General features: G+C 44.5%; 1 protein-coding gene across 2 annotated transcripts in view; it reads left to right on the top strand.

Moving 5' to 3' along the window:
• The first annotated feature begins 11,745 nt into the window (after positions 1-11,745).
• Positions 11,746-22,850, top strand: part of ubxn6 (UBX domain protein 6) — a 28,920-nt gene continuing 17,815 nt past the window's right edge. Inside the window, exons 1-3 of one of the 2 annotated variants that reach the window (XM_060941475.1) lie at positions 11,851-11,934; positions 12,235-12,343; positions 13,104-13,258. In XM_060941475.1, coding sequence (XP_060797458.1) covers positions 12,333-12,343; positions 13,104-13,258 — 166 coding nt within the window. In that variant the 5' untranslated portion in view covers positions 11,851-11,934; positions 12,235-12,332. Of the gene's footprint in view, positions 11,935-12,234; positions 12,344-13,103; positions 13,259-22,850 lie in introns of both variants that reach the window. The other variant, XM_060941474.1, reaches the window with a different exon arrangement.

Below are 22,850 nucleotides of genomic sequence, written 5' to 3'. Positions count from 1 at the left end.
ACAAGCAAGAAGGTCCGGGTTCGAGCCCTGTGGCCGGCGAGGGCCTTTCTGTGCGGAGTTTACATGTTCTCCCCGTGTCCGCGTGGGTTTCCTCCGGGTGCTCCGGTTTCCCCCACAGTCCAAAGACATGCAGGTTAGGTTAACTGGTGACTCTAAATTGACCTTGAGTGTGAATGGTTGTCTGCGTCTATGTGTCAGCCCTGTGGTGACCTGGCGACTTGTCCAGGGTGTACCCCGCCTTTCGCCCATAGTCAGCTGGGATAGGCTCCAGCTTGCCTGCAACCCTGTAGAACAGGATAAAGCGGCTAGAGATAATGAGATGAAGCCTGTCCAGTTCTGGGACAAGATTCTTTAGACAGATGAAATCAAGATTAACTTGTACCAGAATGATAGGCAGAGAAAAGTATGGAGAAGGAAAGGAAGGGCTCATGATCCGAAGCATAACCACATCATCTGCCAAACATGGTGGACATGGGCATGTATGGCTGCCATTGTACCTGGGTCACTGATGTTTATTGATGATGTGACAGCTGATGAATTCTGAAGTGTCCAGAGTGATACTTTCTGCTCAGATCCAGTCAAATGCAGCAAAACTGACAGGACGGCATTTCACAGTACAGATGGATAATGACCCAAACCATACCACGAAAGAAACCCAAGAAATGGAATGTTCTTAAATGTTCTAGTCAGTCAACTCAATTACACATGCTTGTCACTTACTCAAGAAAAATCCAAAGGCAGACCGGCCCACAAACAAGCAGCAACTGAAGCTGGCTGCATTAAAGACCTGGCAAAGCATCTCAGTGGAGGAAACTCAGCATTTGGGTGAAGTCCATAGATTCCAGACTTCAGGTAGTTATTGACTGCAAAGGAGGTGCATACAAGTACAATAAATTATGCTTATATTTATAATTATGTTAGCTTGTCCAATTACGTTCAAGCCTGCGAACATGGAGGGACTATGTAAAGAAAATGGCTGTCGTTCCTGAATGGTTAATGCACTATTTTTTTTAAAACCCATTGAATTAAAGCTGAAATTCTACACTTCAATTACATCTTGTGGTGGTGTACAGACCAAAATTATGAAAATTGCATCACTGTCTGAATGCTTATGGAAAAGACTATTTATCATAGAGTAGCGGCTACAATTATTGACAGTCCATAATTATTTACACCGTTTCAGATTTACCAATAAAAAATTTTTTATAAAGGTGACTTTCAGTTACAACAGTTATTATCAGTTAATTAATCAACGGGAAGACCCTCCTCGCCCTTTGATCTCATCGTCTGATGACACAGCTCGTTACCTGAGATGGAATTTTTTTAGCACGATCAGCAATTTGAGGAAAACCCAGACGTTATCATCGCAGGTGAGCATGGTGGAAAGATCATGGACATGTTTTACTTATCAAATTCACTGATATTTCATGATCTCCTTGTCAAAACCTATTTTGTTTCTTACGCTTTCATTTGACAGTCGCCATTTTGTATCTAAACACGTGTTTGAGAAGTCAAGTGAGGTGTCAATAATAGTGATCACTTTCACTGGTGTCCACCATTATCGACACCCTGTGGAATTAAATGACATTTACAACTGTTATGGATCAATCTTTGTGTAACATTGTTGAAGTAGATGAAGTACTTTAAAAAAATTAAAGTGCTGTGATTTATGAATCAGAAAAAATATATATATTATAACAGAATGGAATGTTGATAGAGTATTTGGAATCCTATTGCAATAAATAGAATTAGACCAGAATTAAATTTCTAGCATGTAAAAAAATTACATGCTTGAAATATTACATGCTTGAAAGCATGTTGGGGTGGCGCCTGGAGGATGCTCTGGACTCCTGCAGTGGTGCTTTTGTGGCTGGGGACTGCAGTTGACTTGCTGACTTTGGGACTGCGGTTGTCGTGAATGGTTTTGCGCTCGGGTTTCCGTCGGTGGGGGGTTTATAGCATCAACGAAGCTGACTTTATGTTCGGACTGTTAATGTTATAGTCATGTTGTCTGTTGTTGCCCAAATGAGGATGGGTTCCCTTTTGAGTCTGGTTCCTTTCTGTTAGGGTTTTGCTGGGATTCGAACCTGGTTCGTTGGTGTGATGATCCAGCAAACCCCCACTAGGCCACCAGGGGAATGACTCAAATGCAGAGGCGTGAGGCGGAAGTAGAAAAAGTAACAAAAGGTTTATTTATACTATGTACACTATATACAATCCAGGGCAAAACAAAAACAAAGAGTATAATTCAAAAAGAAAAAGGCAAAAATGCAAAAGCTCAGAAGATCCACAAAACACAGTACAAAGGAAACTAGAGATAAACATAACAGCACAAAGACTCCGTGACAAGAGGACTGAACTCAGGGGTATAAATACACAAACTAATTAAGGACACAGGTGAAGATAATTAGGACTAACAGGCAATTAACAAAAAAAAAAAACACAAAACACAGGAACAGTGGCGGCCTCTAGAGGCCAAAATAAATATGACACGAAAAGGAAATAACAGCGGCCTCTAGAGGCCAAAACAGTCCAAGTCCTAACAGGACCCCCCCCCCCCCCCCCCCCCCCCCCCCCCCCCCCCCCCCCCCAGGAGCGTCTCCTGACGTTCCCAGGGCGATCCGGATGGGCCGAATGGAAGTCCCGACACAGTTCTTTATCCAGGACATCCCGAGCAGGAACCCAGCAGCGCTCCTCAGGACCATAGCCCTCCCAGTCCACCAGATATTGCAACCCGCCACGGACCCGGCGGGAGTCAAGCAGGCGATGCACAGTGAACACAGTCTGCCCCTGGAAGATGCGGGGGGGTGGGGGTTCCTAGGGGCAGGGGCATACGTAGACGTCAGTACAGGCCACAACAGGGAAACATGGAAAGTGGGGTTGATCCTCAGAGTCCGGGGCAACTGAAGCCGGTAGGAGACAGGGTTCACCCTGCGCACCACCTTGAAGGGGCCAATGTAGCGAGGAGCAAGCTTGCGGTTCTCCACTCGCAGCGGAAGGTCCTTAGTGGACAGCCAAACCCGCTGCCCAGGGCGGAAAGTGTGTGCAGGTCTTCTGTGGCGGTTGGCCTGAGTCTGGTTGGTTCTGGAGGTCTGTATGAGGGTCTTCCTGACCTTGCTCCAGGTCTTGCGACACCGTCTCACATATTGGGTGACCGAGGGCACCCCCGCGTCCTCCTCCTGGTCCGGGAACAGAGGTGGCTGGAACCCGAATTGGCACTGGAATGGCGACAGCTTGGTGGCCGATGACTGCAGGGTGTTGTGGGCGTACTCTGCCCATGGCAGCCAGGTGCTCCACGATGTCGGGTTATCCATAGCCAGGCCTCGCAGGGTGGTTTCCAGGTCCTGGTTGAGCCTCTCCGTCTGACCATTGGACTGTGGGTGAAACCCAGAGGAGAGGCTGGCAGTGGCTCTGATGACCTTGCAGAACCCGTGCCACACTCGGGAGGAGAACTGGGGCCCTCGGTCTGAGACGATGTCCTGTGGAAGACCAAAGACTCGGAAGACATGATTAAATATAAGTTTCGCTGTTTCAAGAGCAGAGGGGAGTTTGCACAGAGGTATGAAGCGGCAGGCCTTGGAGAATCTGTCAACAATGACCAAAATGACCATGTTACCTTGTGACTCAGGGAGACCCGTGATGAAGTCGACTGCCACGTGGGACCAGGGACGCCGGGGAATGGTCAGAGGATGCAGGAGACCCTGGGGACGCTGTCGTGGGTTCTTGGTTCTGGTGCAAACCTCACAGGACAGGACAAATGACCTTACTTCCTACTCCATGTTAGGCCACCAGAAGCGTCTTTTCAGGAAGTCCAGGGTCCTCCGAGCTCCCGGGTGGGCGGTGAGAGGGGAAGAGTGACCCCACTGGAGAACCTTGGCCCGGGCTTGATGTGGGACGTACAAGAGGCCCGGTGGCCCCGTCCCAGGACTGGGGTCCTGGCGTTGGGCTCGTCGAACAGCCTCCTCAATACCCCAGCGGACAGGGGCCACAATCCGGGACACCGGGATAATAGGCCCGACTTCATTCTCCCTGTTAGTGGCAGAGAACAGCCTGGACAGTGCGTCAGGTTTGGTGTTCTTGGAGCCGGGACGGTACGAGAGGGTGAAGTCAAACCGACTGAAAAACAGGGCCCACCTAGCCTGTCGAGGGTTCAGTCTCTTGGCTTGCTTGAGGTACTCCAGGTTCTTGTGGTCAGTCCAAACCAGGAATGGATGTTGCGCTCCCTCCAGCCAGTGCCTCCACTCCTCAAGGGCCAGTTTGACCGCTAACAGTTCTCGATCCCCCACATCGTACCGGGACTCCGCAGGACTCAGGCGGTGGGAGAAGTAAGCGCAGGGGTGCAGCTTTCCTTCTGAACGTTGAGAGAGTACCGCGCCGACACCACTGTCCGAGGCGTCCACCTCCACGATGAATGGTTGGGAGGTGTCCGGGAGGACCAGAATGGGTGCCGTGCAGAAGCGGGCCTTGAGGTCTTTGAACGCCTTTTCTGCCTGAGGAGACCAGCCATAAGATCCACCTGTCCCTTTGGTGAGGTCTGACATGGGTGCTGCCACAGAACTGAAGTTCCTGATGAACTTGCGGTAGAAGTTAGCGAATCCTAAGAACCGCTGAACCTCCTTAACGGACTTGGGAGTAGGCCAGTCCCGGACGGCCAGGGTCTTGGCAGGGTCCATTTGGAGTTGGCCTGTCCGTACAATAAATCCCAGAAAGGAGACCTCGGGAACATGAAATTCGCATTTCTGGGCCTTGGCGAACAGATTGTTCTGTAGCAGCCTCTGGAGAACCTGGCGGACATGGTGGCGGTGCTCCTGCACGGTCTTGGAAAAGATAAGGATGTCATCGAGGTAGACAAAGACGTACAGGTTAATCATATCCCTTAAGACGTCGTTGATTAGGGCCTGAAAAACAGCTGGTGCGTTGGTGAGTCCGAAGGGCATCACCTGGTATTCGTAGTGCCCAGACGGGGTGTTAAAGGCAGTCTTCCACTCGTCTCCCTGTCGGATACGGATGAGGTGGTATGCGTTCCGTAGGTCCAACTTGGTGAAGACGGTGGCGCCTTGGAGCAGGTCGAAAGCAGTGGACATCAGCGGAAGGGGATATCGGTTGCGCACAGTGATCTTGTTCAGGCCCCTGTAGTCAATACATGGTCGAAGCCCCCCATCCTTCTTGCCGACAAAGAAGAAGCCGGCACCAGCAGGTGAGGTGGAGGGTCGAATGAACCCAGAGACCAGGGCGTCTTTGAGGTATTCCTCCATAGCCTTGCGTTCTGGCTGAGAGAGTGAAAACAGTCTGCCACGAGGAGGGGTAGTCCCAGGGAGCAAGTTGATGGCACAGTCGTAGGCCCGGTGCGGAGGAAGAATGGCGGCCCTGCTCTTGCTGAATACCTCCTTGAGATCCCAGTACTCTGTGGGAACTTGAGATAACTCGGTGAGATCAGGGGGCTCGGCAGGAGACACAGGAGAGCTAGAGAGCAGACAAGAGGCATGGCATGCAGGGCCCCATTCCACAACCTGGCTTGTTACCCAGTCTATGCGAGGGCTGTGGCGAGTAAGCCAAGGAAGGCCTAGAATAACTGGGAACTCAGGTGAAGGAATCAGGTGCAGGGATATTTCTTCCTTGTGACCTTGAGACTGGAGGAAGACTGGAGAAGTAACTTGAGTGACTCTTCCATCACCTAACGCTTGGCCATCGAGGGCAGACACAGACAGAGGGACTTCAAGAGGTGCAGTAGGTATACTGATGCTTTGGGCGAAGTGAATATCCATAAAGTTCCCAGCCGCCCCTGAGTCTATCAAAGCTTGACAAGAGTGGACAGACTCACCCCAGGAGATGGAGACCGGGATGTAGATTCCTTGGCCAGGGAGTCCGGGAGAGAGGGTAGGCCCCGTCACAACCCTCCCTCGGCTGGACGGGGCAGTCCTTTTCCCAAGAGTTCGGGACATGATGCTCGGAAGTGACCAGGCTTGCCACAGTAGATGCAGCACTTGTCCCTCCTTCTGCGCTCCCTCTCAGATGCGGAGAGGCGAGTATGACCCACTTGCATGGGTTCTGGACAGTCACTGAAGGAGGTAGACGGTCTCCAGGTAGAGGTAGGGAGGCTGGGGGGGCTCAAGGCTTGGTGGCGTTCTCTCATCCTGTTGTCCAGACGAATAGCATGTGAGATGAGGGTTTCGAGGTCACTTGGGCATCCAATAGAGGCCAGACCGTCCTTGATGGGGTCAGACAGACCATGGTGGAAGGCTGACACCAGGGCAGTCTCGTTCCATCCACTTACTGCTGCGAGTGTTCGGAACGAGATGGCGTAATCTGCGACGCTTCCTCCTTGCCGGATGGACATGAGCTTTCGGGCTGCGTCGGTACTGATGTCTGCCTGATCGAAGACCCGAAGCATCTCTTCAGAAAACAGCTGGAAATCAAAGCACTCAGGTCCCTGTCTTTGCCAGATAGCAGTAGCCCAGGCTCGCGCCTTACCAGCTAATAAGGTGATCACAAAGGCAATCTTGCGGCGATCCGTAGTGTAGGTGGTAGGCTGAAGCTCAAAGGTGAGTTGACACTGGGTAAGGAACTCTCGGCACTCACTGTGCTTGCCGTCATACCTCTGTGGTGCAGGAAGGCTGGGTTCGCGAGGTGAAGAAGGCAGCATGGCAGGAGGCACTGGAGCAGGAGTAGGAACTGGATCAGGAGCAGGAGATGCAGGCAGAGATGTCAGCTGCGCCAGGGTTTTCCCAATTTGCTGAAGCAGTTCCTCGTGGCGAGCAAGGGCCTCACGTTGGCTGGTGAGCGTACGTCCATGAGCGTCCATGGTCGCTCCGAAGCGTGTCAAAGCTGCCATAATTCCCTGAAGGTTGGCCGGGTAGACAGTTGAAGCAGCCTCTGCTGAGTCGGTCATGACGGAGTCTTTCTGTTAGGGTTTTGCTGGGATTCAAACCTGGTTCGTTGGTGTGATGATCCAGCAAACCCCCACTAGGCCACCAGGGGAATGACTCAAATGCAGAGGCGTGAGGCGGAAGTAGAAAAAGTAACAAAAGGTTTATTTATACTATGTACACTATATACAATCCAGGGCAAAACAAAAAAACAAAAACAAAGAGTATAATTCAAAAAGAAAAAGGCAAAAATGCAAAAGCTCAGAAGATCCACAAAACACAGTACAAAGGAAACTAGAGATAAACATAACAGCACAAAGACTCCGTGACAAGAGGACTGAACTCAGGGGTATAAATACACAAACTAATTAAGGACACAGGTGAAGATAATTAGGACTAACAGGCAATTAACAAAAAAAAAAAAAAACACAAAACACAGGAACAGTGGCGGCCTCTAGAGGCCAAAATAAATATGACACGAAAAGGAAATAACAGCGGCCTCTAGAGGCCAAAACAGTCCAAGTCCTAACACTTTCGAGGTTTCTTCCTCATGTCGTCTGAGGGAGTTTTTCCTTGCCACCGTCGCCACAGGCTTGCTCATTGGGGATAGATTAGGGATAAAACTAGCTCATGTTTTAAGTTGTTCAAATTCTGTAAAGCTGCTTTGCGACAGTGTTTATTGTTAAAAGTGCTATACAAATAAACTTGACTTGATATGAAATATTCAGATTTTTCTATTCCATTCAGAAAATATTTTTTGCAGTTTGTTGTAAATATACATCCATCCATCCATTATCTGTAGCCGCTTATCCTGTACAGGGTCACAGGCAAGCTGGAGCCTATCCCAGCTGACTATGGGTGGGGTACACCCTGGACAAGTCTCCAGGTCATCGCAGGGCTGACACATAGACACACAACCATTCACACTCACATTCACACCTACGGTCAATTTAGAGTCACCAGTTAACCTAACCTGCATGTCTTTGGACTGTGGGGGAAACCGGAGCACCCGGAGGAAACCCACACAGACACGAGGAGAACATGCAAACTCCACACAGAAAGGCCCTCGCCGGCCTCTGGGCTCGAACCCAGAACCTTCTTGCTGTGAGGCGACAGCGCTAACCACTACACCATTGTGCTGCCCTTTGTTGTAAATATCTACCACATATTACAATATCAGTAGACATTTTGTTTTCTCATCTCATCTCATTATCTGTAGCCGCTTTATCCTGTTCTACAGGGTCGCAGGCAAGCTGGAGCCTATCCCAGCTGACTACGGGTGAGAGGCGGGGTACACCCTGGAGAAGTCGCCAGGTCATCACAGGGCTGACACATAGACACAGACAACCATTCACACTCACATTCACACCTACGGTCAATTTAGAGTCACCAGTTAACCTAACCTGCATGTCTTTGGACTGTGGGGGAAACCGGAGCACCCGGAGGAAACCCACGCGGACACGGGGAGAACATGCAAACTCCACACAGAAAGGCCCTCGCCGGCCACAGGGCTCGAACCCGGACCTTCTTGCTGTGAGGCGACAGCGCTAACCACTACACCACCGTGCCGCCCCACATTTTGTTTTATAGATGTAAAAATATAAAGTTTTGGTTGGAGGAATGACATGAGACCTTTGACCTGGATTTTCATGTGGTTATAATGTCAATTGCCTGTTGACATTTATTGGTAAACTACAAAACTAGGAATTAATACAAACAACAACGAATGATTAACAAAATGTGATCTACGAAAAAACTTAGAAAGTGGAACGAAAAGATTTTCTGACACAGGTGAAACATTATCAGTTCATTTGTTTACAAACATTAGAATTACTTGCTCATTTACATAAGCGCCGACATCCATATATTTATATAAAATATATTTTGTACTAAATGTAAGTCTATGTAAAACAAATTTTAAATAAAAACTATGTTTTGTTAACTTAATAACACATACCGATTATGTTTTTGTAAATAATCATCTGGATGTCAATAATTGTGGAACGGTGTCGATAACAGTGGACAAAGGTGTCAATACTTGTGGAACATTGTCGATGACTGGACAAAGGTGTCGATAATCATGGAACGGTGTCAATGACTGGACAAAGGTGTCGATAATTGTGGAATGGTGTCGATGACTGTGGACAAAGGTGTCGATAATTGTGGAACGGTGTCGATAACTGTGGACAAAGGTGTCGATAATTGTGGAACGGTGTCGTGACAATAGACAAAGGTGTCAATGATCGTGGAACGGTGTTGATAACCATGGACAAAGGTGTCAGTAATTGTGGAACGGTGTCGACTGTGGACAAAGGTGTCAATAATTGTGGAACATGTCGATAACTGTGGACAAAGGTGTCAGTAATTGTGGAACAGTGTCGATAATCGTGGACAAAGGTGTCAGTAATTGTGGAATGGTGTCGATAATTGTGGACAAAGGTGTCAGTAATTGTGGAACAGTGTCGGTGACTGTAGACAAAGGTGTCAATAATTGTGGAATGGTGTCGGTGACAGTAGACAAAGGTGTCAATAATTGTGGAACGTGTCGGTGACTGTGGACAAAGGTGTCAATAATTGTGGAATGGTGTCGATAACCATGGACAAAGGTGTCAATAATTGTGGAATGGGGTCGGTGACTGTAGACAAAGGTGTCAATAATTGTGGAACGGTGTCGATGACTGTGGACAAAGGTGTCGATAATCGTGGAATAGTGTCGATGACTGTGGACAAAGGTGTCGATAATCGTGGAACGGTGTCGATGACTGTGGACAAAGGTGTCGATAATCGTGGAACGGTGTCAATGACTGTGGACAAAGGTGTTGATAATTGTGGAACGGTGTCGGTGACTGTTGACAAAGGTGTCAATAATTGTGGAACGGCATCGGTGACTGTGGACAAAGGTGTCAGTTATTGTGGAACGGTGTCACTGACTGTAGACAAAGGTGTCGATAATCATGGAATGGTGTCGATAACTGTGGACAAAGGTGTCGATAATAGTGGAACGGTGTCGATGACTGTGGACAAAGGTGTTGATAATTGTGGAATGGTGTTGATAACTGTGGACAAAGGTGTCAATAATTGTGGAACAGTGTCGGTGACTGTGGACAAAGGTGTCGATAATCGTGGAACGGTGTCGATGACGGTGGACAAAGGTGTTGATAATCGTGGAACGGTGTCAATGACTGTGGACAAAGGTGTTGATAATTGTGGAACGGTGTCGGTGACTGTTGACAAAGGTTTCAATAATTGTGGAACGGTGTCGGTGACTGTGGACAAAGGTGTCAGTTATTGTGGAATGGTGTCAGTGACTGTAGACAAAGGTGTCAATAATTGTGGAATGGTGTCGGTGACTGTAGACAAAGGTGTCAATAATTGTGGAACGGTGTCAATAACTGTGGACAAAGGTGTCAAACCGTGGACAAAGGTGTCAGTAATTGTGGAACGGTGTTGATAACTGTAGACAAAGGTGTCAATAATTGTGGAATGGTGTCAATAACCGTGGACAAAGGTGTCAGTAATTGTGGAACTGTGTCGGTGACTGTAGACAAAGGTGTGAATAATTGTGGAATGGTGTCTGTGACTAAACAAAGGTGTCAATAATTGTGGAACGGTGTCGGTGACTGTAGACAAAGGTGTCAATAATTGTGGAACGGTGTCGATAACTGTGGACAAAGGTGTCAATAATTGTGGAACGGTGTTAACCGTGGACAAAGATGTCAGTAATTGTGGAACAGTGTCGATGACCGTGGACAAAGGTGTCAATAATTGTGGAATGGTGTTAACCATGGACAAAGGTGTCAGTAATTGTGGAACGGTGTCGGTGACTGTGGACAAAGGTGTTGATAATCATGGAATGGTGTCGATAACTGTGAACAAAGGTGTCAATAATTGTGGAACGGTGTCAGTGACTGTTGACAAAGGTGTCAATAATTGTGGAACGGTGTCGATGACTGTAGACAAAGGTGTCAATAATTGTGGAACGGTGTCAATAACCGTGGACAAAGGTGTCAGTAATTGTGGAACAGTGTCGATAATTGTGGACAAAGGTGTCAATAATTGTGGAACGGTGTCGATAACCGTGGACAAAGGTGTCAGTAATCGTGGAACAGTGGCGATAACTGTGGACAAAGGTGTCAGTAATTGTTGAACGGTGTCAGTGACTGTAGACAAAGGTGTCAATAATTGTGGAACAGTGTTAACCGTAGACAAAGGTGTCAGTAATTGTGGAACGGTGTCAATAACCGTAGACAAAGGTGTCAATAATTGTGTAACGGTGTCGATAACCGTGGACAAAGGTGTCAGGAATTGTTGAACGGTGTCGATAATTGTGGACAAAGGTGTCAATAAATGTGGAACGGTGTTGGTGACTGTTGACAAAGGTGTCAGTAATTGTGGAACAGTGTCGATAACTGTGGACAAAGGTGTCAGGAATTGTTGAACTGTGTCGATAATTGTGGACAAAGGTGTCAATAAATGTGGAACGGTGTTGGTGACTGTTGACAAAGGTGTCAGTAATTGTGGAACAGTGTCGATAACTGTGGACAAAGGTGTCAGTAACTGTTGAACGGTGTCGATAATTGTGGACAAAGGTGTCAATAAATGTGGAACGGTGTCACGTGATCTGATATGCTAAGTAATCGGGAATCAACTCTTCTTTTTTTTTCCAGTGGAAGTTTGAGTAATTACTCATGCATAATTTACGTATTGAAAGTGTTTTCTACTTTTGAAATGGCCGCTCTAGTTGTAAATAGCAACCATTAAAGAAAATAAAAATTATATAACTTAATAATAACAATTATTATTATTTTGTTGTTGTGAGTGTAGTTATACATCCCGGACGCTAGGGGTCGCCGCGAACACACAGTACTGAAATTCTATTTCCTGTCGTGCGCAGCACCTCCTCCTGTTGATGTAAACAGATCACTTTGCTGGTTTTATATGCGCAGTTAAACATTTCCAACGGTTTTAATAGTACCCCATCAACAATGAAGAAGTTTTTCGAAGACATTAAAAAGGATATAAAATTTAAATCAGCGGGACCAGGAAAGAAACTCACTGACGACGGCAGGTACAAAGTGCTTTTGAGCTCAATATCAACTCTGTGGCAGGCAGCCGCTGTCACAGGGACTTAGACTGAATCCCCGAAGCCTCAGTCTGCACTCCGCGTTTACATGCACAGTCACACCGCATTCGCCCTCGCTAGTGCACTCACACTTTTGGGATTCTGTGTTAAAGCGTCTGAATCTTCAAGTTCAACCCCAGCGAGCTTCAGACGTTTTGATTTGTTCAGCATTTTTATATCCATGTCCTCTCCGCCATAAAAGTAATCACCTTGGACTTCGGCATGGTCATGTTTTCTTTTTCACAGCCAGTTCTTAAGAAAAGTGCGTGATACAGTGGAAATGTTGTGCTTCCTCACATCACAAGTTGATGCACTGAGTCTGGGGCAAATACTATTTCATCAAAATGGTTAAAAAGTGAGTGACAGTGTCTTTACTTAATTGCATTTATTATTTATCCATGGCAAACATGTAATTGGTGATGCTTCTCAGTATTCAGCAGAATCAGATTAGTTTAACATTCTACATTGGCTTAACTGAAGTTTTCTTTTTCATGGTAACAATAGTCCTGGTGAAAGACAAGCTCTTAAACTTAGACACTGGCCTTTAGATTTTGTATTCAGACTTTGTTTCGGTCTGACAGGAAAAATCCTCAGCATCTTTTAATCGTTATAATTAGCACGAGAGCTTCAATATTACCCCAGATATTTTTAGTGTAAACACTGATTCAGTGATATGGTCTAGTTGCACATTTCCCCACAGTGCTGTTCTGCTGATAACGGTGCAGAGGAATTTCGCCCTTGCTTCATCTCAACCTAAAGAAAGCAATGCAGTGGCACTTTATTCCTCCGACTGACCAGCTCTCTCACCTGCACGTCTATCAACTACAGGAGTCTCTTCGACTATGTGTTAAGACCGTGTCCACGCCGTCGTGCTTGTTATCTTGTAGACGAGACAAACTTCTCACAGGGATAATAAAAATACACCATCAGTTGACAGATTAACACCATAATCATTAAATACATCACCAAACATTTCAATGTAAACATATTTCAGGATGGAGTTTATCTTTAAGGCATTGGTCAGTCCCACCTGGACAATTTTAATTTCTTTTTAGCCATTAAAAATGTTTTAACTTTTTGCTCTAACACGGAACTATTTTATGATATATTTGTAGCACTAAGGCTCCAGCAGTGCAGACGGTTAACCAGGCCAAGCCTCGTAGTGTCCCCAGTGAGAGCACACAGAGAGCTGGAGCTGCTGCCCTGGCCAGGATCGAGCAGCAGCACAAACCCAGACTACAGCCATCGCAAGATGCCATCAGAAACCAGGGTAAGCCGCTTTTCGTATTTAAGCAATCACGGTTACAGAACAGCAAGGTTTCGACTTTGAAATAAACATTTGAGCTTGATAAAGATGCACTATACTATCATTCAGCTGCAATAGGGAAAGAGCTGCAACGTTTTTGAGGCATGTTATCATTATATTTCACTTTGGCCACTGGTTTTCCCTGCTATCAACATACCTGAGTCATGTAGTCAACTAATTAACAGGTTAACAGCTATTCAGTATTCAGCTGTATGTGCATGACGGTAGGGACACCAGGACCAGGGTTGGGAACCTGTGCCTTTAGGTACCACACTCGCTCAAGGAAAAAATGAAGTATTGAGTTCATCAAATCAAGTTTTGTTGTCATTGCATCTGTGTGTATGTATATTAGTACCTGTCAGATCGGAGTGCTCCATGTCAGACGATCTATAGGGTTGTAAGAAAAGAACATCATGCAAAACCTGGACGAGATGTCATCATATGAGAATTTAGGAAATGCCCTAGGAAAAAAATATTACAGAGATTCTGGAAAAAAATTAGACTTTTAAGCAAATGAGTGTGCATAATTTAGCACATTTTGAGATACTGGTGACTTTAACATTAAAGAATTAGAAAAAAAAATATGAGGGGTTCTAGAAAAATTTAGACTTTTCAGCAAATGAGAGTGCGTAATTTAGCACGTTTTGAGATACTGGTGACTTTAACATTAAAGAATTAGAATTAGAAATTAGAATTAGAAAAAAATATTATAGAGGTTCTGGAAAAGATTTGACTGAAGCAAAGGAGAGTGTGTAATTTAGCACATTTTGAGATACTGGTGACTTTAACAGAAAAGAATTAGAAAAAATTACAGAGGTTCTGGAAAAATTTAGACTTTTCGACAAATGAGTGTATAATTTAGCACGTTTTGAGATACTGGTGACTTAAACATTAAAGAATTAGAAATTAGAATGAGGAAAAATGTATTATAGAGGTTCTGGAAAAAATCTGACTTTTAAGCAAATGAGAGTGCGTAATTTAGCACATTTTTGAGATACTGGTGACTTTTTAACAGGAAAGAATTAGAAAAAAATAAGAGGTTCTGGAAAAATTTAGACTTTTCAGCAAATGAGAGTATGTAATTTAGCACGTTTTGAGATACTGGTGACTTGAACATGAAAGAATTAGAATTAGAATGCCTTGTCATTGTACACAGGAAAACAAAATTGAAGTGCTTCACCTGATAATGATTAAAAACACATTTATAAATGAAACATAGACATAAAATTTAAGACATAAACATAAAACCAATAATAAAAAATATTACAGTGCCTTGAAAAAGTATTCATACCCCTTGAACTTTTTCACATTTTTCCACCTTCCAACCACGAACTTAAAAGTTTTTTATTGAGATTTTATGTGATAGACCAACACAGAGTAGCACATAATTGCGAAGTGAAAAGAAAATGATAAATGGTCTTCAAAATTTTAAACAAATAAAAATCTGAAAAATGTGGTGTGCATTAGTATTCAGCCCCCTGTACTCTGATACCGCTAAATACAATCCAGTGCAATCAATTGCCTTCAGAAGTCATCTAATTAGTTAATAGAGTCCTACTGTGTGTAATTTACGCTCAGCATAAATACACTTGTTCTGTGAAGGCCTCGGTGGTTTGTTAGAGAACATTGAAGAACAAACAGCATCATGAAGACCAAAGAACTCACCAGACAGGTCAGGGATAAAGTTCTGGAGAAGTTTAAAGCAGGGTTAGGTTATAAAAAAAATATCCCAAGCTCTGAACATCTCAAGAAGCACTGTTCAATCCATCATTCAAAAAGGGAAAAAGTATGGCACAACTGCAAACCTACCAAGACATGGCCGTCCACCTAAACTGACAGAGCGAGCAAGGAGAGCACTGGCCAGAGAAGCAGCCAAGAGGCCCATGATCACTCTGGAGGAGCTGCAGAAATCCACAGCTCAGGTGGGAGAATCTGTGCACAGGACAACTATAAGTCGTACACTCCACAAATCTGGCCTTTCTGGAAGAGTGGCAAGAAGAAAGCCATTGTTGAAAGACAGGCATAAGAAGCCATGTAGGGGACACAGCAAACATGTGGAAGAAGGTGCTTTGGTCAGATGAGACCAAAGTTGAACTTTTTGGCCTAAATGCAAAGTGCTATGTGTGGCGGAAAACTAACACTGCTCATCACCCTGCACGCACCATCCCCACTGTGAAACATGGTGGTGGCAGCATCATGCTATGGGGATGCTTTTCTTCAGCAGGGACAGGGAAGCTGGTCAGAGTTAATGGGAAGATGGATGGAGCTAAATACAGGGCAATCCTGGAAGAAAACCTGTTGGAGGCTGCAAAAGGCTTGAGACTGGGAAGGAGATTCACCTTCCAGCAAGACAATGACCCTAAACATACAGCCAGAGCTACAATGGAATGGTTTAGATCAAAGAATATTCATGTGTTAGAATGGCCCAGTCAAAGTCCAGACCTAAATCCCATTGAGCATCTGTGGCAAGACTTAAATTGCTGTTCACAGACGCTCTCCATCCAATCTGGCTGAGCTTGAACTATTTTGCAAAGAAGAATGGGCAAAAATTTCAGTGTCTAGATGTGCAAAGCTGGTAGAGACATACTGTACCACAAAAGACTTGCAGCTGTAATTGCAGCAAAAGGTGGCTCTACAAAGTATTGACGCAGGGGGGCTGAATACGAACGCACACCACATTTTTCAGATTTTTATTCATTTAAAATTTTGAAGACCATTTTTATCATTTTCGTTTCACTTCACAATTATGTGCTACTCTGTGTTGGTCTATCACATAAAATCTCAATAAAAAAACTTTTAAGTTCGTGGTTGTAAGGTGGAAAAATGTGAAAAAGTTCAAGGGGTATGAATACTTTTTCAAGGCACTGTAAGTGATAAGTTAAAGGTTATTGCACCGTTGTGTTATTGCACTTAATGTATGAGGTTGTAAGTCATGTATTTGCAGCATTCACAGTTCTGATGGCCCAGGGAAAGAAACTGCTTGAGTCTGTTTTGTTTTGCTTTTCAAGCTCCTGAAGCACCTCCCTGAGGGCAGGAGAGCAAACAGTTTGTGACCAGGGTGAGAATTGTCCTTGATGATGTTGCTGGTTTTTCTAAGGCGCCATGAGTTGGAAATGGTTTCCAGAGAAGGCAAGGGACAGCCCATAATTTTCTCTGCTGTTTTGATGACCTTCTGGAGGGTTCTTCTGTCTGATCCTGAGCAGCCAGCACAGTCTCGACAGTGGAGCGGTAGAATGTCACAAGCAGATTCTCCTTTAGTTTGGCTTTCTGTAGCAGCCTCAAGAAGTGCAGCCACTGCTGGGATTTCTTAACCATCGCCTGAGTGTTTACTGACCAGGAAAGGTCCTGTGAGATTGTCGTCCCCAGGAACTTGAAGGTTGAAACCCTTTCCACTTCGACCCCATTTATGAAGAGTGGGGCAGGGTCATCTTTGTACAGTGGTGCTTGAAAGTTTGTGAACCCTTTAGAATTTTCTATATTTCTGTATAAATATGACCTAAAACATCATCAGATTTTCACACAAGTCGTAAAAGTAGATAAAGAGAACCCAGTTAAACAAATGAGACAAAAATATTATACTTGGTCATTTATTTATTGAGGAAAATGATCCAATATTTCATATGAGAGTGGCAAAAGTATGTGAACCTCTAGGATTAGCAGTTAATTTGAAGGTGAAATTAGAGTCAGGTGTTTTCAATCAATGGGATGACAATCAGGTGTGAGTGGGCACCCTGTTTTATTTAAAGAACAGGGATCTATCAAAGTCTGATCTTCACAACACATGTTTGTGGAAGTGTATCATGGCACGAACAAAGGAGATTTCTGAGGACCTCAGAAAAAGCGTTGTTGATGCTCATCAGGCTGGAAAAGGTTACAAAACCATTTCTAAAGAGTTTGGACTCCACCAATCCACAGTCAGACAGACTGTGTACAAATGGAGGAAATTCAAGACCATTGTTCCCTTCCCCAGGGGTGGTCGACCAACAAAGATCACTCCAAGAGCAAGGCGTGTAACAGTCGGCGAGGTCACAAAGGACCCCAGGGTAACTTCTAAGCAACTGAAGGCCTCTCTCACATTGGCTAATGTTAATGTTCATGAGTCCACCATCAGGAGAACACTGAATAACAGTGGTGTGCATGGCAGGGTTGCAAGGAGAAAGCCACTGCTCTCCAAAAATAACATTGCTGCTCATCTGCAGTTTGCTAAAGATCACGTGGACAAGCCAGAAGGCTGTTGGAAAAATGTTTTGTGGACAGATGAGACCAAAATAGAACGACTTCCCATCGTTGATGGAACAATGAATTCTGAATTATACCAGCGAATTCTAAAGGAAAATGTCAGAACATCTGTCCATGAACTGAATCTCAAGAGAAAGTGGGTCATGCAGCAAGACAACGACTCTAAGCACACAAGTCGTTCTACCAAAGAATGGTTAAAGAAGAATAAAGTTAATGTTTTGAAATGGCCAAGTCAAAGTCCTGACCTTAATCCAATCGAAATGTTGTGGAAGGACCTGAAGCGAGCAGTTCATGTGAGGAAACCCACCAACATCCCAGAGTTGAAGCTGTTCTGTATGGAGCAATGGGCTAAAATTCCTCCAAGCCGGTGTGCAGGACTGATCAACAGTTACCGGAAACGTTTAGTTGCAGTTATTGCTGCACAAGGGGGTCACACCAGATACTGAAAGCAAAGGTTCACATACTTTTGCTACTCACAGATATGTAATATTGGATCATTTTCCTCAATAAATAAATGACCAAGTATAATATTTTTGTCTCATTTGTTTAACTGGGTTCTCTTTATCTACTTTTATGACTTGTGTGAAAATCTGATGATGTTTTAGGTCATATTTATGCAGAAATGTACAACCCCAATTCCAAAAAAGTTGGGAAGCTGTGTAAACTGTTAATAAAAACATAATGGAATTCATGGAAAAACTATATTTCGTTGAAAAAGTACAAAGTTCACATACCAAATGTTGAAATTGAGAAATTTTATTGCTTTTTGAAAAATATATGGTCATTTTGAATTTGATGCCAGCAACACGTTTCAGAAAAGTTGACACAGGGGCAACAAAAGACTGAAAGAGTTGTGTAATGCTATTAAATAGGTTAATTGGCAACAGGTCAGTGACATGATTTGGTATAAAATGAGCATCCCAGAAAGTCTGAGACTCTCGGAAGTAAAGATGAGGAGGGGTTCATCGCTCTGTGAAAGACTGCATGGGCAAACAGTGCAACATTTTAAGAATAACATTCCTCAATGTAAAATTGCAAAGAATTTGGGGATCACATCATCTATGATACATAATATCATTACAAGATTCAGAGAAGCTGGAGAAATCTCTGTATGCAAGATACAAGGCTGAAAACTGACATCGGATGCCTGTGATCTTCAGGCCCTCAGGCAACATTGCATTAAATGCAGACACGTGTCTGGAGGGGAAATCACTGTATGGGCTCAGGAACACTTCAGAAAACCATCGTCTGTGAAAACAGTTCATTACTGCATCCACAAATGCGAGTTAATACCAGATATAAACAATATCCAGAAACACCTCCACCTTCTCTGGGCCCGAGCTCTTTCACAATGGACTGAGGTGAAGTGGAAAATAGTCCTGAGGTCTGACGAATCAAAAATAGAAATTCTTTTTAGAAATCATGGACACCACGTCCTCCAGGCTAAAGAGGAGAAAGACCATCCGGCTTGTTATCAGTGTCCAATTCAAAAGCCAGTATCTGTGATGGTATGAGGGTGCATTAGTGCACATGACATCTGGGAAGGCATCATTAATGCTGAATGATATATACACGTTTCAGAGTAATATGCTGCCATCCAGACAAAATCTTTTGCAGGGAAGGCCTTCCTTCTTTCAGCAAGACAATGCCAAACCATTTTCTGCACATATTAAAACTGCATGACTCTGCAGTAAGTGTGTCCAGGTGCTAAACTGGCCTGCCTGGGGCATCATGGCTCAGGTGGCTAAGGCGCCATACCATAAATCCGGGGACCCGGGTTCGATTCCGACCCGAGGTCATTTCCCAATCCCTCCCCGTCTCTCTCTCCCACTTGTTTCCTGTCCTGTCTCTACACTGTCCTATCCAATAAAGGTGAAAAAAGCCCAAAAAAATATCTTTAAACTGGCCTGCCTGCAGTCCAGACCTGTCTCCTATTTAAAACATTTGGCACATTATGAAGCGCAAAATATGACAGGAGACCAGTGGCGGCTGGTAGTCTTTCAAACAGGGGAGGCTGGTCGGTTACGATATTTCCAGATTTGAAAAGAAAAAAAACACAAATATATTGCCCATACTCTTGCCTCTGATCTGGCTGATTGTTGGCAGGGTCACAAACTGTGAAATAGCAGGTTGTTTTGGCCCATTAGCCTACTGTCCAATATACATGATGATGGTGTTGGGGGGGGTATATTTTAACATTTTATATTTTAAAATTGTGGCATGTTGTTTAAAAATTGATCATTATTGAAAGCAGCTCTTTGTCAGGAACCTCAGCAGTAACAGCAGAGTGTTCTGGAATAGGCACAAGCACTGACCTTGGGGAGCCAAACATAGAGCTGGGTGCCACACATTTCATTCAATGACACTTTCCCTATATTTTACTTATTTTGACTGAGAAATGTTTTATTGACAATTTTGATAACCCTTCACTTTTAATCCAGGTCTGTAGTGTGAAATGTTCTCGGCTGTGTTTTTGTTTAAAATGTTTTCCAAATTGTAGCTGTGTTTAATTCATATCCAGAGAAATATATATTCCGATATAATATACTCAGCATAAACATTTTAAATAGATTCTATATTTTTGGTCCATCCATGACATATTACTAAAGTAGCCTATTTACTGTTGTTGATGTGGGTCACTTGCTGTTAGCCAATTGACGTTCTCGTACCAGGAGAGCTGAAAGGAACGAGTATTATTCCCTACCTTTTTCACCAAGTCAATTTGAGGCGTTGGTCTACCCTTCTCTTTAATTTTAATTTTTTCCTCGAAAGGAAGACTGGCAAATGGCTTCGCCAAAATTAAATCAGCAATGCTTGGCCTCCGTGCGCAGCTTTCTTGCTAGCTGACTAGCCCCCTCAAGTTCAAGTTCAGTCACTCAAGTAAACGACATTTCTGGAACTAAGATAGCAAACTTGACAACACTATATTTACACTTTATTTATAATGAAAATATATACAAACTAAAAAAGCTGGTAGAAACCGTATGTAATGAATGAAATCGAAATGTAAGCTGATCTCTTACAATACACCACACCACTTGCAAATCTGCATGGGACTGAACTGATGTTGCCAGATACTGCTGACGTTATCCAGCCCAAAATATGTTCAAAACCCGCCAAAATGCACTTAAAACCGCCCAATCTGGCAACACTGTACCGCTGCCTGTCTATAGTTGAAACGAGCTGTCAATCAAAGAAAATATCCGGCCGCTTTCACCAATCACCAGTCTTCTTGCGGAAACTGCCATGTCCCTCCCACTGTGAGGCTCGGAGTCCGTGGGCGGGCATTTTCCCAGTATTTGTCCAATAACCGTCTTGCATTTTGAGATTGAAAAGCGCATAGCTCCCAAATGCCATTGAAGTCCACTGAGGCTGGGAGTCCGTGAGACTCCATGGGCAGGCGTTTTCGCAGTATTTGTCCAATAATCGTCTTGCATTTTGAGATTGACAAGCACATAGCTCCCAATCCACTGAGGCTGGGCTGCATCGCGCTATCAGGAGGGGGAAAAACTCACGCACACATTAGGCGAACTGGGGAAAGTTATAACGGCATGATTTCGCACTGTAGTTGGGTTGAGCACATATATTTCTATGATTCTGGATCTGAAATAGCAATGTTATAAGGTCGGCTATAACATAAGCCTAGCGCAATTCATCCTACACGATGTTCGTCATCTTTAGAGGAGGCTGAGCCTCCCTCGTTGTCTTAGAGCAATCGCCCGTGCAGGAGACCCTGAACTGTTGAGCAACTGAAAATGTATATCAGGCAAGAATGGGACAACATTTCTCTTTCAAAACTGCAGCATTTGGTCTCCTCAGTTCCCAACCATTTACAGAGTGTTGTTAAAAGTAGAGGTGATGCAACACTGTGGTAAACATGACCCTGTCCCAACTTTTTTGAAACGTGCTGCTTACATCAAATTCAAAATGAGCATGTATTTTTCAAAAAAACAATGAAATTTTTCAGTTTCAACATTTGATATGTTGTCTTTGTACCATTTTCAGTGAAATATAGGGCTTCCATGATTTGCAAATTATCACATTGTTTTTATTTACAGTTTACACAGCGTCCCAATTTTTTTTGGAATTGGGGTTGTAAACAATTCTAAAAGGTTCACAAACTTTCAAGCACCACTGTATCTCCTGAAGTAGATAACCATCTCCTTGCTTTTGCTGGTGTTAAGTGCCAGGTTGTTGTTTGCACACCATATGGACAGCTCCTGGACCTCGTTCCTAAGCACTGACTCATCGCCTCCTGTGATGAGACCGACCACTGTGGTGTCGTCTGCAAATTTGACGATTGTGGATGGGAATGCAGTCGTAGGTGTACAAAGTGTAGTGGAGTGGGCTCAGAGCGCAGCCTTGTGGGGAGTCAGTCCTGAGTGTAATGGTGGAGGAGCTGTGGCAACCGATTTTAACAGTCTGAGGGCGGTTGAGAGAGTCTTTTATCCATGCACAGGTGGATGGGGGAAAATCCAGAGTGTACAGCTTTTCCACTCGTCTGCCAGGGATGATTGTGTTGAAAGCTGAGCTGTAATCAATAAAGAGCAACCTTACATAGGTGCCGGGGTGTTCCAGGTGGCTCAGTGCAGTGTGGAGGGCTGTGTTGATGGCGTCCTCAGTGGATCTGTTTGCTCTGTATGCAGATTTTGATGTGCAGTGTCATCAGTTTTTCAAAGCACTTCATTACCACTGATGTAAAAACTATTAGTCTGTCGTCATTAAGGCCCTGTCCACACGGCAACGGATTCAGGTGAATCTGATAAAATTGTTTATCGTTTCGGCCTGGCGTCCACACGGCACCGGCGTTTTGGGTGCCCCAAAACTAAATCTTTTGAGAACGGGTTCCAGAGTGGAAAAATCTGGCAATGGCGCCGTTGCGAAGTCGTCTGGATGCGTAGAACGGATTTGTTTACGATGACATCACAACCACATGACTGTGAGTGCTTCACGCTGGGTAGAAGTGTAACGAACTCGATGCGAGTTGTCAACAAATCCTATAACTTGGTTCATGAAACGCACTTACAAAATATTTTCACTGTGAATATTTATTGTGTAATGGTGCAAAGCGAGAGAGAGAGAGTGAGAGAATAGCCCTTAGGGCAGAGTCTTTAGTCCAAACACTGCGGAAGCAGGATAACCAAAACCGCGCACCGCCCGTGCGCTTTCCAAAAACAAAAACAATCCCGCCAGCAAAAACAGGGGAAAAAAAGGAGCGATCTCACCTCTTCAGATGTTGGTTTAAGTCCGACAATACATTGCTCAAAAAGGGCGTAGAAGAACAAAGTAATCCATCAACATGTAGCATTCAATTTAT

The sequence above is a fragment of the Neoarius graeffei genome, chromosome 15 (genome assembly GCF_027579695.1).
Source record: "Neoarius graeffei isolate fNeoGra1 chromosome 15, fNeoGra1.pri, whole genome shotgun sequence".
NCBI lineage: Eukaryota > Metazoa > Chordata > Actinopteri > Siluriformes > Ariidae > Neoarius > Neoarius graeffei.
Note: the sequence above shows the minus strand (reverse complement) of the source record. Positions and strands in the feature narration are given on the sequence as shown.